The following is a 17027-nucleotide window of genomic DNA, read 5'->3' on the forward strand; positions in this document are numbered from 1 at the left end:
TTTGTATATTTTATTTAGCTCCTTTTAAATGTGAGTGATTAGACCTTTGACAGAGGTTTTTGTTATAAAGATTTTCCCCCAATTTGTTGCTTCCCTTCTAATTTTAGTTGAACTGGTTTTGTTTGTATACAATTTTTTAATATAATGTGATCAAAATTATTCATTTTACATTTTGTAATTTTTTTCTAGCTCTTGCTTGGCCTTAAAATCTTTCCTTTCCCAAAGATCTAACAGGTATACTATTCTGTTTTCACTTAATTTACTTATAGTTTCCTTCTTTATAGTCAAGTAATTGACCCATGTGAGATGTTGATCTAATCAGTACTCAACAAGTATACACCAAATGGCATAGCATTCAAATTTCTAAAGGAGAAATTGGTGGAGCTCAGGGAGAAAATAGATAGTAAAACTGTACTAGTGGGAGACCTGAACCTTCCTCTATCAGACCTAGATAAATCAAACCAAAAATAAATAAGAAGAAGGTAAGAGATGTGAATGAGATCTTAGAAAAACTAGAGTTAATAGATATGTGGAGAGGAATAAATAGGGACAGAAAGGAATACACCTTCTCAGCAGCATATGGTACATTCTCAAAGATTGACTATGTTTGATAAAACATGTCAAACAAGTGCAAAAGAGTAGAAATAATAAATGTGACCTTTTCAGATAATAATGCAATAAAAAGAATAATTCCTAAGGGTATATGGAGAAGCAAACCAAAAATTAATTGGAAGCTAAATAATATGATTCTCCAAAATCAATTAATTAAAGAACACATCATAGAAACAATTAATAATTTCATTGAAGAAAATGACAATGATGAAACATCCTTTCAAAATCTATGGGGTGCAGGCAGTGCAGTACTCAGGGGGAAATTCATATCCTTCAGTGCATATATCAATACATAAGGGAGGGCAGAAGTCAATGAATTTGGCATGCAAATTAAAAAACTATAAAGTGAATAAATTAAAAATCTCCAGGTGAAAACTAAATTAGAGCTCCTAAAAATTAAAGGAGAAATCAATAAAATCAAAAATAAAAGAACTATTGAATTAATAAATAAGACTAGTACTTTGAAAAAACAAATAAAATAGACAAAGCACTGTCAATCTAATTTAAAAAAAGAAAAAGAAAACCAAATTAACAGTATTAAAGATGAAAAGGGGTACCTCACTTCTAATGAAGAGGAAATTAAGACAATGATTAAAAACTTTTGCCTAATTATATGGCAATAAATATGGAAATCTAGGTTATATGGATGAATATTTACAAAATATATAAATTGTCTAGATTAATAGAAGAAGAAATAGAATACCCATATCAGAAAAAGGGACTGAGCTTTTTAAAATCTTTCAGCATCTTCCCTAAACATATTAGATGAAGGGATGAATCTGGAGAAGAAGATGAGTTAAAGTCTCCTGCAGAAAGTTTCTATATAAATTTGATACTAATATAAAAGCATGAGAACTGCTGCATAAAATGAAAAATTTCATCAAGTCTAGTATTCTATCTATGATAGTGGCAGTATTTTGTAGACAGGATAAATTGGCTATTGGGGAGTAAACCTCAAAATTTTAGAAATTTTTTTTCCTTCTTGATCTGATGAAAATTAATACATCACTACCTTATTTTGAAAACTCATCATAGATTAATTCAAAGGTCAATTGAAAATTGGATGGGAGAATCTGTAATACATTATGCACAAATTCAATTCATTTTGACAAGCATTTATTAATTGCATTGCATATAGTAAACATTTAAAAGAATACTTCATCATTCCTCCAGCAGACAAATTGATGGAAACTGGTTATGAAAACCTAGGAGTCATCTTCATAGATCTAAATTGCACATGAAAAGTAATATATACAATTTCATCAGATTAAAAGAATTGGTGGTATGGCCATCTCATCCAAGTGAGAGATGACTGTCATATATCCCATATGTTCCTTGTTGTCTGTGAAATGTCAAAAATCTAGAGGAAGATCCCACCCAGTGGACACTTTGGAAAAGACATAGACTAGAGTTGAATATGATGTGATTAGATGGATTGCTAACTGTAGTATCAGATAGTCAACACATTGAAATGAATTTATCCATATCCATGAATTTATTTAAACCTTTCTTAAACCTATTTGTATTTACAACCTGTGTCTACTCTCTCCAGGCTAAGAAATTTCATTTCTATTGCTATGAGATAAAAACTTCCATACTGCATTATTAGGCTTTTGGGATATCTAATGCAGTGTTGTTCTCTTGCTTGTGGAGGCCAAAAGGGATTCTTTTTGGGAGGAGATAGTTATCCTTCCTGTCACCATCCTCAAAGGTGAGGTTGTTGCCCAACTACTCTTGATAGATGTTTCTGACTTCATCAGTCCTAAATTTGATCACAGAACTCTTTAAAAATTCACTTTTACTTACTCTATATGAACAATTTTGTGAGGATAATAGAGATATCAGATTTTAATTGGTAGATTGAGTTTTCAAGGATGTAAGGAAAGATCCTATTATTTGGGTATTTGATAAATAAATTTATGTTATCCAGGCTATCAATGACAATAGGCCTGTCCTTGCCTATTTAGCTTGGATTCCTTGTCATTTTATTATGCCCTTCATATAGCAATAACCTTCTATCCCAGTCTTTTTAATTATCCTTTTATAAATCTCTAATTCCTGTCTATATTTTTTTTTTGGCTGTGGCAAAAAAAAATATGTGGTGTTGCACAAGAAAAGGATTTTTTGTTTTATTTTTATTAGCTTTGCTTATAAACTATTGGTTTTGCATATGACAGATAAATAGAATCAATATAGTACTTTTAAGGTGTGCAAAATGTTTTGTGAGTTATCTCATTTGATCATCACAACAACTGTGTGGGGTAAGTACAGTTACTATCCCAATTAAACAAATGAAGAAACCAAGGCCGAGAGAAGTTAAATAATTTGCTCAGAGTCACAACTAATCATTCTAAGGCAAGAATTATGAAGATTAAGTCTTCATGACTCCAACACTTAGTCCCTGAGCCACTAGAGAATACTGATATTTGAACCTTTTTATCTTTAAATATATAGCCATATCCTTACCCACATCAAAATTTATCTATCCCCTTTTTTGTTTCCTTGTGAGAGCTTTTCCCAAACTAACCCTATTGGCTAGTTGTTTTTTGTTTGTTTGTCACCAACAAGAATTTAATGGCATTGGACAGAGGAGGGCTGTAATTCACATTAGAGAAAATATCTAAACAATTGCAACAATAATAAAACTATTTGCTTTTCCCCCAAATACCGTACCTTTTACTATTTCATCTCCTTATGGCAGTCTTCTGAAACTGTGGAGTAGAATAGTCATTGTCTATAATTATAAGGTGGCAAAATCAAGGCAAACACTTCATAAGATACATACTCAGTTATTCCTACAACTCTTTAGTGATAGAGTTTATAGGAAAACCAGTCTTTTGTCTTCAAGTTGCTCTAGTTAATCCCCTTTCTAATCTGGAAGAAGAGGAAAGGAATGATAATATATTTTGCAAATGGTTTCCAAATACAAATTTTGCATATTTAGCAAAATGTTTTCAAATATAAAATCTCTCAAAAGACAGTCCCAAGTTTTAAGAAATGCCGAAACTTATGCTTTCTAGTATCTCCCCAGTTTTCTAGTACTTGTTAAGGAGATAAGAGAATTCAGAATTCTTGGGAAAAATTTGTTTCATTGGATTAGAATCTGTGGAAAAGATTGATAAAACAATGCCTTAAAGGATATTGAATGCTGAGCAATGGTTTGACCTTTACTAGGGAGACAATGGTGGGGCCCTTAAACTATTTTATCTGTCTTTCCAGTCATTCATTCATTTACCTATATATTTAATTCTTTGATTTTCTCCTTTATAGAGTTAGAATTAGTCAGAGAAAAGTGAAACACTGGCCTTTTTATTTTAAGGAAAGCTGATCTTGTTTGAGTTTTTTTTTTTTTGTATAAAAAGTTATTTATTAATAAGTTCATGATGAAGTTTTCTTCCAAAGGTATGCTAAATAAACATCTAATAAATGATCAAATTAAGGGTGTTTATCATTTGTTAAGGGGAATATATGAAGTTGAAAAATAGATTGATAACAATTTTCTGATTCCTTGTTTTGTAGCATCCAGATGAAAAGAGACTGGAAGGTCTTTCCAAGCAGTTAGACTGGGATGTTCGCAGTATCCAGCGCTGGTTTCGACAGAGACGCAACCAGGAGAAACCCAGCACTCTTACTAGGTTCTGTGAGAGCATGTAAGTAGTTGGTCTCATTCTATGGTGCTCTGGGATATATTTCTTAGGGGAACTTTTAAATGTTCTTTTTGTTTCACCTTTGGGAAGCCTCTCTGAGTTCTTAAGGTCAGTTCAACCTGACAATTATTTATTAAGCACCTACCATGTGTAGAGTACAAGTATGTAAGTAACTGGTTCATTCCATTTATAGCTACTTTCTAGAAAGAAAAACCATCCAATAAGAATTAAGGACCTATTCCTGAAAAAAAAATTAGGCGAAGTAGATCAGAAGAGTGTGCCAACTAAATATTGTAAGTTTTGTATCTTTTTAAGTGCTTAATAAATTCTTGTTGATTAATTAATGAAGTAACTCAAAGCAGGAAAGTGACAAGGAACTGTGGCAGTGACTAATCTCTAGTTATATGGACCTTGATACAGAGTGAATTAAATTTCTTTTGGAGAAAAGAAAAGGATGATGAACTAAAGAACTCTTACATTGCAGTGGAAGAAACCCAGTTTAGAAAAGAGAAAAAAATTCTTGATTGTAAGAGCTATGAGATGTTGGGATCTAACAAATATCAATGGATGTTGTAGCATCCTGTTCTCTGGAGAGTTTAAGGAAAGAAAGGCTGTTATTTTTCTGGGTTGAGTTTGATATTGTCAGAAAATGGGAATGGGCTATATGGCTTTTAAAGGTTCCTTTTATTTTGTGATTTTTATGATACACTCATACCCAAGAAACTATTATCTCACAGAAAATAAAGAAATGGGTAAGAAGTGTTAAGGCATCAAGTCTATTCATGGACCAGGAAAGTTACTAAGAAAAGTTACCAAGTTTGGTCTTTAATTACAGTGAAGTCTGCTCCATTCCTGGAAGATACTGCTGATCCTTACTCTAAAAATTCTCTCCTTGGGGAACTTTCCCCCCATACTTGATAAACAATAGTTATGTCAGTTCCAACTCTAGTGATAGAAGCTCTTTCTATTTTGAGTCTGAGATGCCTTTTCAAACTGTCAGGTTTTTGCTCCTCAAAGTTTGGCTTTCAATTATGCCAGAAAAGTATTTCAGCAGCTGAAATCTAATGCTTTAAGTGAAATTTAATTTTAAAGAAGAGTGAATTAGAAATATATCAATATAACCATTGACTCCCTAGGACTGGAACCATAGATTCCTTCCTGTCCTTTCTTTTTGTACATAAATTGTTTATTTTTATTTTTATCCAATTACTTGTTATAAAAACAATTTTCCAACATTCATATTTTAAGATTTTGATTCTTCTCTCCTTTCTTTTCTTCCTCTCCTTTGCACTTCCCGAAAAGGCAAACAATTTGATATAGACTATACATATTCAATAATATGAAACATTTCCACATTAGCCAGGATGCAAAATATATACCAAAAAAGCAAACAATACCCTGCACCATAGTCACTGCCATCCCCAAAGCTCAGGAAACCTGCTTTCTGCTTAGGTATTGAGTAACTAGAGTACCTACTGGTATTATCACACTAATACTATATTTAAATTATTTAGGTTGGGCCTTGAATGTATGTATTTCTTCCTCTAACCTTTATGCTCTCCCTCCCTTTCTTCTAATTTCTAACTTCCTTGAGTATATAGACTCTGTACACAACTTTTTCTTGCTAATAAAATATTTACACTCTGTCTCCCAACCTGTTTCTCAAATCAGATCTCCATATCTGCTAGTACCCATAAAGCCTTGTGTCTTTGTTACCTCCTTTTAAACTTTTATTCCTATCCAAAGAACCCCTCTAGTCATAGGATCATAAATCTAAAGCTGGAATAAATCTTAGATTATTTCAAGTGAGTAAATTCATAACCTCTCTCTTCAACTCTTTGGTCAAGTGGTTATTATTTTTAACCATTTCTTTTACTTCTTTCTCTTCTCTAAATTATTCCTTTTTTAAAATCACCAGTTGTATCCAAGCAGTCACTAGGTTCCATCGATTCTTTATCTGCCTTCCACATTCATTCCTTTCCTTCCTTTCAATTATTCCCACTATTAATACCTCACCAGATTTCTGTAATGAACCAGTCTCCTGATTTCCGCATTCCTAGCTATTCCCTTCTAGCTACTCTCCCTCCTTTTTTAAAAAAGGAGTTTTGAAAACCCATTTTAGTCATTATTAGCCCCATCTTTTGATTGGCCAGGCATATTATGGGAATATGCCAGAGGCTTCCTGGCTCCCTAACATTTTGGAAGAGACTTGCCTCTTGTCCCCTTGACTACTCACACCTGGAAGATTAGTCTCTGACCTAGACTGAGGTCAAATCTGTCCAACTAGAGAGACCCAGAAGGAGTCACATCACTAGGAATTTTAAGAGAGTGGTTTGAGGAAAGAGAGTACACTTGGTCTGGAGATTTTTCTTGGCGCTACCGCCTTTGACTTTTGACTAGTAGAGACAAGTGAGTCAAACTCAGATTAGCTAGGCAGGGGCAGGTGATTATGTGACTATCTCTAATTCCAAACATGACTACCTAATAAATAAATGTAAATTATTATACAGCATCCAGAGAATTTTAATCATAAGACTTCTCTTTTGCCCTATATCCTACTATCGGATTATTCTTCCTAAACAACTACTTTAAACATCTTTTTCCTATGTTGATAAAATCTAAGTGGCTCTACTTGACTTTAGTAGCAGTTAGAAACCATTGTGGATAATGGAAACTGTATCTGCAATGTAGAAAGTAAAAAAGTAATAGATCTGTTCTAGCTGGGCACAATAACACAATTTTACACAATAAAACTAAGATCAATGGGTAGAAGTTATGAAAAGAAGTTTCAGTTCAATTTCCTACAAAACTTCCTAACATTTACAGCTATTCAAAAATGGAATGGGTCACCTTGATGAAGAGTTAGTTTTCTGTCACTGAAGGTCTTTAAGCAGAGGCTAGAGGACTATTTGTTAGGAATGTTATAGACCCCACTCATGCCTGGTAGGAACTGAACTAGTCTATCTCTTTCAATAGTTTATGAGTTTTTTGTTATACCATAAGAAATGATGGATATTATATCTTTTTCAAATGCTACCTCCTTTTCCTCCCCAACTAAATGTATTTGTGCATATTGTTTACTATCTTTGAGTATAAGATCCATGAGGGCCGGAGCCATCTCTATTTTATGACAGTGTCTTATGAATGACATAAAAGAAATGCTTGTTGAATTTAATTAATTTGAATGCTGTGTCTCCCATTAGGATTGCCCTTGTCCTTTCTAATTTATATTCTCCTAGGTCTTCAAGGTTCACCTCAAGGCTTTTTTCTTCCTTGAAGCTATATTTCTCCTTCCTCCAAACCCTCTTTTCTTGAATTGGCATTGAATCTTCCCTTGGCAATGAATCATATATACTACTTTGTTTAAATTTTCACTTTTCTTTATCTTTGGTCTCTAGTATAATGTAAGTTCCTTGAAGTTAGGGGCTATGTTATGGGGTTATGTTAGTTAATAAGCTATGACTTATTGCTCATAGAATTTAATTCAATAATTTGTGCCTATGAAATTTTGGATGAACGAATTTTCAAATTTTCTTTCTTTGTTCACATTTGTATATTTAAGAAATATTTATTATTCACTTAACATATACAAGGAAATAGCACAAGGATAGGTGAGCATAAAGATCTGGCCTCAGTCAGGACAACCTAGGTTGAAATTTGGTGCTTCACACATTCCTTTTTTTTTAATTTTTAATTTTTAAAGTTTTATTTAGTCAATTTAGAACATTATTTCTTGGTTACAAGAATCATATTCTTTCCCTCCCTCCCCACACCCAACCCTTACTATAGCCAATGTGCAATTCTACTGGTATTACATTACATGTGTCCTTGATCAAAATCTATTTCCATGTTGTTGATGTTTGCACTAGGATATTTATTTAGAGTCTATATCCCCAATCATATCCCCTCTACCCATATAATCAAGCAATTGTTTTTCTTCAGTGTTTCTATTCCTACAATTTTTCTTCTGAATGTAGATAGTGTTCTCTTTTTGTTCTTTATTGTAGATTCCTCTAGATTGTTCAGGATCACAGCATTGCCATTAATTGAGAGATCTATTACATTTTATTGTATCACAGTGTATCAGTCTCTGTGTACAGTGTTTTCCTGGTTCTGCTCCTTTCGTTCTGCATCACTTCTTGGAGGTTGTTCCAGTCTCCATGGAATTCTTCCACTTTATTATTCCTTTGAGCACAAAAGTGTTCCATCACCAACATATACCACAATTTGTTCAGTCATTTCCCAATTGAAAGGTGTATCCTCATTTTCCAATTTTTTTTGGCCACCACAAATAGTGCAGCTATGAATATTCTTGTACATGTATTCCTTATTATCTCTTTGGGATACAAACCCAGCAGTGCTATGGCCGGATCAAAGGGCAGACAGTTTTTTAGCACCCTTTGGGCATAGTTCCAAATTACCCCCCAGAATGGTTGGATCAGTTCACAACTCCACCAGCTATGCATTAATGTCCCGTCTTTGCCACATCCCTTCCAGCATTCATTACATTCTGTTGCTGTCATGTTAACCAATGTGCTAGGTGTGAGGTGATACCTCAGAATTGTTTTGATTTGCATCTCTCTGATTAGAAGAGATTCAGAACACTTTCATGTGCTTATTAATAGTTTTGATTTCTTTAACTGAAAATTGCCTTTTCATATCCCTTGCCCATTTATCAATTGGAGAATGGCTTGATTTTTTTGTACAATTGATTTAGCTCTTTATAAATTTGAGTAATTAGGCCTTTGTCAGAGGTTTTTGTTATGAAGATTGTTTCCCATTTTTTTTGCTTCCCTTCTAATTTTGGTTGCATTGGTTTTGTTTGTACAAAAACGTTTTAATTTAATGTGATCAAAATTATTTATTTTACATTTTGTGATTTTTCCCAACTCTTGTTTGGTTTTAAAATCTTTCCTTTCCCAAATATCTGACATGTATACTATTCTGTGTTCACCTAATTTACTATAGTTCCCTTCTTTATATTCAAGTCATTTACCCATTTTGAGTTTATCTTGGTGTAGGTTGTGAGATGTTGATCCAAACTTAATCTCTCCCACACTATCTTTAAATTTTCCCAGCAGTTTTTATCAAATAGTGGATTTTGGTCCCCAAAGCTGAGATCTTTGGGCTTCTCATAAACTGTCTTGCTGAGGTCACTTACCCCAAGTCTATTATTCCACTGATCCTCTTTTCTATCTCTTAGCCAGTACCATATTGTTTTGATGATCACTGCTTTATAGTATATTTAAGATCTGGGACTGCAAGGCCACATTCCTTCACATTTTTTTCATTATTTCCCTGGATATCCTCAATCTTTTGCTCTTCCAAATGAATTTTGTTATAGTTTTTTCTAATTCAGTAAAAAAGTTTTTTTGATAATTCAATGGGTACGGCACTAAAGAAGTAAATTAATTTGGATAGGATTGTCATTTTTATTATTTTAGCTCGTTCTACCCATGAGCAAACAATGTTTTTCCAATTGTTTAAATATAGTTTTAATTGTGTGGAGAGTGTTTTGTAGTTCTGTTCATGTAGTTCCTGTGATTGTCTCGGCAGATAGATTCCTAAGTATTTTATATTGTCTAGGGTGATTTTAAATGGAATTTCTCTTTCTAATTCTTATTGCTGAGATGTGTTGGAGATATATAGAAATGCTGATGACTTATGTGGGTTTATTTTGTATCCTGCAACTTTGCTAAAATTGTTGATTATTTTGACTAGATTTTGAGTTTATTCACTAGGATTCTTTAAGTAGACCATCATATCATCTGCAAAGAGTGATAACTTGGTCTCCTCATTGCCTATTTTAATCCCTTCAATTTCTTTTTCTTCTCTAATTGCTACTGCTAGTGTTTCTAGTACAATGTTAAATAATAGAGGTGATAATGGGCTTCCTTGTTTCACTCCTGATCTGATTGGGAAGGCTTCTAGTTTATCCCCATTGCAGATGATGTTTGCTGATGGTTTTAGATATATATTGTTTATTATTTTTAGGAAAGGCCCTTGTATTCCTATACTTTCTGGTGTCTTCAATAGGAATGTGTGTTGTATTTTGTTGAAGGCTTTTCTCTGCATCTATTGAGATAATCATGTGATTTTTGTTGGTTTGCTTGTTAATATGGTCAATTATGTGGATGGTTTTTCAAATATTGAACCATCCTTGCATTCCTGGTGTAAATCCTACCTGGTCATAGTGAATCACCCTCATGATCACTTGCTGGAGTCTTTTTGCTGGTATCCTATTTAATATTTTTGCATCTATCTTGATTAAAGAGATTGGTCTGTAGTTTTCTTTCTCTGTTTTTGACCTGTCTGGCTTAGGAATCAGTACCATATTTGTATTGTTAAAGGAATTTGGTAGAATTCCTTCTTTGCTTATTCTGTCAGATAAATTGTATAATATTTGAATTAGTTGTTCTTTGAATGTTTGATAGAATTCATTTGTGAATCCATCTGATCCTGGGGATTTTTTCTTAGGGAATTCTTTGATGGCTTATTCAATTTCTTTTTCTGATATGGTATTGTTTAGGTAATCTATTTCTTCCTCCGTTAGTCTAGGAAATTTATATTTTTGTAAATATTAATCTATATCACCTAGATTGCCATCTTTATTGTCATATAATTGTGCATAATAATTTTTGATGATTGCCTTAATTACCTCTTCATTTGAGGTAAGGTCTCCCTTTTCATCCTGGATATTGTCAATTTGCCTTTCTTCTTTCCTTTTTATAACTAGATTGACCAATACTTTGTCTATTTTATTTGTTTTTTCAAAGCACCAGCTTCTAGTCTTATTTATTAAATCAATAGTTCTTTGACATTCAATTTATTAATTTCTCCTTTGGTTTTTAGGATCTCTAATTTGGTCTTCATTTGAAGATTTTTAATTTGTTCTCTTTCTAGTTTTTTTCATTTGCATGCCCAATTAATTCATTGACCTCTGGCCTCCCTAATTGTTAATATATGAATTCAAGGATATAAATTTCCCCCTGAGTACTCCTTTGGCTGCATCCCATAGATTTTGAAAGGACATCTCATCATTGTCATTTTCTTCAATGAAATTATTGTTTCCATGAGTTGTTCTTTAACTAATTTTGGTGAACCATATTGTTTAATTTCCAATTAATTTTTGATTTGCCTCTCCATGTACCCTTACTAATTATTATTTTCATTGCATTGTGGTCTGAGAAGGTTGCATTTATTATTTCTGCTCTTTTGCACTTGCTTGCAATGTTTTTATGTCCTAGTACATGGTCAGTCTTGTGATTGTACTATGTGCTGTTGAAAAGGTGTATTCCTTTTTGTACCTGTTTATTTTTCTCCACATATCTACTAACTCTAATTTTTCTAAGATTTCATTCACTTCTCTTACCTCTTTCTTATTTATTTTTTGCATTGATTTATCTAGTTCTGATAGAGTTCAGGTCTCCCAGTAGTAGTATAGTTTTTCTATTTCATCCTTAAGCTCCACTAGCTTCTCCTTTAGAATTTTGAATGCTATGCCATTTGGTGCATACATGTTGAATATTGATATTTCCTCATTGTCTATACTGCCTTTTATCAGGATGTAATTACCTTCCCTATATCTTTTGACTAGATCTTTTTTTACTTTGGCTTTGCCAGATATCATGATTGAGACTCCTGCCTTCTTTTTATCAGTTGATGCCCAATATATTTGTCTCCATCCTCTTACTTTTAGCCTGTGTGTCTACCTTCCTCATGTGTGTTTCTTGTAGACTGGATATGGTAGGGTTTTTTTTTTATTTTTATTTGGTCATTTCCAAACATTATTCATTGGAAACAAAGATAATTTTTTTTTCTTCCCTCCCCACCCTCCCACCACCTCTCCCATAGCCCACGCGCGATTCCACTGGGTATCACATGTGTTCTTGATTCAAACCCATTTCCATGTTGTTGGTATTTGCATTAGAGTGTTCATTCAGATATGTTCATTCAGATATGTTGATAACATAACTCCCTACTTAAGTTACTTCCAATGTGAAGAGAAAGTATTAAAGATTGGGAAGTAGTACAAAAGGCAAAAATATAGAAAATGTGGTCATGAAGTTGAGTTGATTAATGAAGAAGATAGATAAAAATATAGTAGAGAGAGGAGAGTGAGTGTTAACCATAACTTTTTAATAATAATCATACCATAGGTTTTTTTTAAACTTAGAAATGAAGCAAGTGTTCATATAATAGGTGATTTCTCCTAAAGTTGCTCTAGCAATTGTTAGTCAGCATTAAAAAGCAAATTATGGGCTAAGATACTGAAATAATGTATAAAAGATCAGCATTTTTTCTTTTCAGTAAAGAAATTCATGATAAAATATATTATCTTCTTTCAGGAAAATTGAATTTCAGTCTTTCAGCGATCCTGGAATTTCAGAAGTGTGTGTGTGTGTGTGTGTGTGTGTGTGTGTGTGTGTGTGTGTGTTTGTGTTTGTTTTCAATTCAACAATGATTTATTAAGTGCTGGAAATGATTGCTGACCTGCCTGGTATTTGGCACCATAATGCAGAGGAACTTAGCAGGAGTTATTCAATGAGCAATATGGTAAGACATTGTTGAGATGCATTTTTTTCTTCTTGCCTACTCTCCCTCATTCACTGCCTTGTCAATTTTGATGCATATTCTTCTACAAGTGCTCACATCCTTTTTGACAACTGAAATAGAGATTTTTCAAAGGGGAAAAAAGGAGGAATTTATGAAACTGCAGGAGTACATGGGAGAAATTTAAGAAGGTTCAAAATGAATGATGCTGCTTGGTAGACAGAATGCCTCCAGACTGCCAAAGTTTTGACATCTTCCTCTACCAGTTATTTTTATAGCATTGATATAAATGCTAAATAGGAGCAGCTAGTTGGCCCAGTGGAAAGAGCCCCAGGACTAGAGACAGGAATCTCTGGGTTCAGATGAGGCCTCAGACACTTTCTGTGAGCCTGAGCAAGTCATTTAAATCCCATTGCCTGGCCCTTTCTGCCTTGAAATTGATATTTAGTATAAAGACAGAACATAAAGGTTTTTAAAAAAATAACAAAGGTCAAATAGTGAATAGCAAAACCAAAGTTTCAGAAGAGGTAGTCACCGCTTTCTTTGTATCATATTTCTGCTCACAATTTTTGTTTGCCTTGCAGTATTTGTGTGTGTGTGTGTGTGTGTGTGTGTGTGTCACAAGTTAGCAAGTGATGGCATTTAGAATTCTCATTCAAACTGTTTCCCCCTGAGTCTTAAAGAGATTTCTCATGCAGTATTCTAAATCATGTGGATATGAAACTAATTTGCTTTACTTAATACCAAATATCAATTCAAGGAAAAATTAGAACCAAATATTTTTAGATGCCTTTGTAAAATTAGGAACAAAGTTCTTTTCTCCATAAAAATTCCACTTCAGTGTAGTAGGGAATTATTCTAGTCAGTCATGTGATTATCTCAATGTATTAATGCAGGAAAGTAGAATTTTTAAAGGAAGAAATTTGAGTTAGAATTAACTTACACGACTTAGTTTGTCTTTTTTGTTTTTCTTTAGGTTATAACTTGAGGTAGGGCAGCAAAAAGAATTTAGATATTATAATGTTTAGCACACTTTCTTTCTATCCATTTATTGAAGACAAGGAAGAATGTGGAAGGCAATAAGTGGATTCATCAAGGGGGTAATATTTTATTAATAATAAGAAATTTTTATATATCATTTTGATTTATACAGGATGCTACATGTGTTATCTCATTTGATCTTGATTCTTGCCTGCCACTATTTCTCTGTGCTTTAATTTTTTTTTTTATAAACCCTTACCTTGTTTTAGAATCACTATTGATTTTAAGACAGAGCTAGCAATGGGAGTTAAGTAACTTGACAAGAAACATATGGGTAGGAAGTTTCCAAGGCCATATTTGAACCAAGAACCTCTTGTCTCTAGGCCTGACTCTCAGTCCATGAGTCACTTAGCTGCCTCTCTATGTCTTCTTATAGTCAGTTAACAAACATTTCTTAAATATTTGCTTCATTCTGAGCACTAGTCTAAGCATTGGGAATACAAATACAACAAAAAGAAGCAGAGTCCCTGTCCTTAAAGAACTCACAATCTAAGTAGGAAAAACATTGCATAATAGGAAGCTGAAAAGCAGCAGGGTTAGGTTGGGGTGGGAGGGAAATGGTTCATGATGGAGAAGTCCAAAGGAATGTAATTTGATGGGAAATGAAGAGATGGTTGGCCTGAGTATCTTTTTTAAATATAGGTAATGGGAGGAGGCCCATAAAATATTTTACTTGTGCTTTTTGGTTTTATTTTGTATCATGATCATTTCAGGATATATATTTTTCTTGTGCTCCTCCACTCCCCTCTCCCCGCAATAAAGAAAAGAAGTTGACTAGAAACAGAGTATCTAGGTGACCCAGTGAATAGAGTGCTAGCTTGGAGACAGGAAAACTCATTTTCCAGAGTTCAAATCCAGTCTCAGGCACTCAGTAGGTGTGTAACCCTAGGCAAGTAATTTAATCCAGTTTGCCTTAGTTTTGTCATCTGTAAAATGAACTAGAGAAGGAAATGGCAAACCATTCTGGTATCTTGGCCAAGAAAACTCTAAATGGGGTCACAAAGGATTGAACATAATTGAAACGAATGAACAAGAAACAGATAATATAATATAGTGACTGGTCCTAAAAACATATGTACCATTCCATCCTTTCAGTTCCTGTGTCTCTCCTAAGGGAAAGGAGGCACACTTCATTATTTATTCTCCAGGAAAGACATTACCTGAATGGCCAAACTCCTTTCAGTGATCTTTTTGTTTATGTTTTGATAGTCATTATGTTGTATATATTATCTCCTTTGACTTTCACACTGACCTTATAAGGTGGTTGCTTCTATTATTCTAGTTTTATAAGCAAGGGAATTGAGATTGAGTTTAAATGACTTACCCAGGTTATCACTAGTAAATGTCTGAAGTGGATTTGAACTGGCATCTTCTGCTCTCCAGGACAAATCCTCCATTCACTGTGCCACTTAGATTCCTTTCTTTAAGAACTGTGTTCTAATTTAGTTTTCTTGTATTGGGGCTGCTATGATTAAGAATTCCTTCTCCTGAGATGCTGTCATCTTATGGATCAAGTGATATTATGTATTGTTAAAAGGAATTATTTATTTATTTTTTTAATTTAACAGGGGACCTGGAGGTCCTCTTACCATAGAGATGTGTAGGGATTAACCAGCCCACAGTGACAGGAAGTAGGATCCAGGGAGCTCCTTGATGAGCCAGTGTCAGTTGCAGGCTGTCAGTTGCTGACACGTAGGAGAGTCAGTTGCTGACGGTTGGTGAGTTGCAGATAGTTAGGACTGGCTAAGTGGAGAAGTTGGCTGCTGGGAGTGAGTTAGTCATTGGGAATTTGTTGCTGGTGTTTAGTTGATAGAATATAAAGGCAGGCCTGAGCTTACTGAGAGGGCTTTTGGCTTTAGCCTTTAAAGGGCTTTTTGCTTCTGGGATCTCTAGGTCTGTCTCCTAGGCAAGGATCTGCTGTCACTTTGGCTACTGACAGTTTTGTGGCTATAGAAAACTGATTGAAGGAGTGAGTGAGTGGTGGCTATCCATTATTTTAGGGAGTTAGGGAGTTAGTGAATAATTTATAGATAGAGTAGGTTAGATTAGGCCTGGTTTGTGCCATGCAGAAGAAACTGTCCTCAGAAGATATTTAGAGGTAGTATTAGGAATTTTAGGTATATGTATAGGGTATAAGATTAGTAATCATTCTTTCCTCTTTTACTATCTCTATTTTAATTAAACCAAATAGTTAATTGTTAAAAGCTGCTAGAAGTTTATTTTCTCTGACTTAAAGGTATAATATTAATTTACAACTTTACTATATTCTCATTAAAACTTAAATTATTAAAAGTTGCTCTCTTATTTTGTCAGAACCCCTGTTTAACCCTTATAATACATATATACATATGAGTCTATTTAAATGTTTATGTACCTTTGCATGTGTGTGTTTGTGTGTATATATATATATATATATATGTATATATATATATAAATCACTTTGCAAGCCTTAAAATGATATTTAAATCCTAGTTATTTGTTAGTTCTTTATATTATTGTATTTGTTCTGTTTTTAGAGGGGAAAGAAAAGGAAAGCTCATTCTACAAGAAAATCAACATACTGTTTAAAGGAGAAACACACAGTTGTCAGCTTGACTGCCACAAGAAAAAGAATACCATCTAAATTGGCATGTAGAACCCTAGAGCCCTTAGTATAGTGCTGTGTGATTGGAAAGACTACTATATATATGCCTCTTGTTTAGATAGGGGAATGTGGACTAAAAAAGGCCAGAGCTATTGAAAAAACAAGGTTGCTGTAGAGAGAATACCTGCAAAGCCAAGATTTCTAGTTAGCAAAAAAGATATTGAATGCACAGGATTGCCTTTGAGAGGTATGAGTTAGGAACAAAGTCTTGATTAGTGTTGATGTTTTAGCTAAGGCATTTCTGTTAAGTTGAGAGTAGTAAGGGAGTTAACTGTTTAATGAAGAAAAATCTTCAGATCCTAAAGTTAGAAGTTAGTGGGTTTCACCAATTTTGTTAGGTAAATGTATATCCCAGTCCAAGGAGAAATAGCTTCTTTCTCAGGCTGAAGTTTTTAGTAACACTCCATAGCTGTCCCATTTCTATTTTTTTTGAATGTATCATTCTGTGCTCCTTCCCTCTCCACTTCCTCCCCCATCATCCACAAAAAAACCCATTTTAGATAATTAAGAATAAACTAATCTATAGCCTA

The 17027-nt window shown here is 33.7% G+C and overlaps 1 protein-coding gene across 2 annotated transcripts in view; it reads left to right on the forward strand.

Annotated features, from left to right (window-relative positions):
• The window catches only part of CERS6 (ceramide synthase 6), a 323332-nt gene that overhangs the window by 66034 nt on the left and 240271 nt on the right, over positions 1-17027 (forward strand). For both annotated transcript variants that reach the window (XM_001375375.5, XM_007494319.3), the window contains exon 3: positions 4132-4262. In XM_001375375.5, coding sequence (XP_001375412.2) covers positions 4132-4262 — 131 coding nt within the window. The remainder of the gene's footprint in view (positions 1-4131; positions 4263-17027) is intronic.

Source organism: Monodelphis domestica, chromosome 4, assembly GCF_027887165.1.
Source record: "Monodelphis domestica isolate mMonDom1 chromosome 4, mMonDom1.pri, whole genome shotgun sequence".
Taxonomy (NCBI): Eukaryota; Metazoa; Chordata; class Mammalia; order Didelphimorphia; family Didelphidae; genus Monodelphis; species Monodelphis domestica.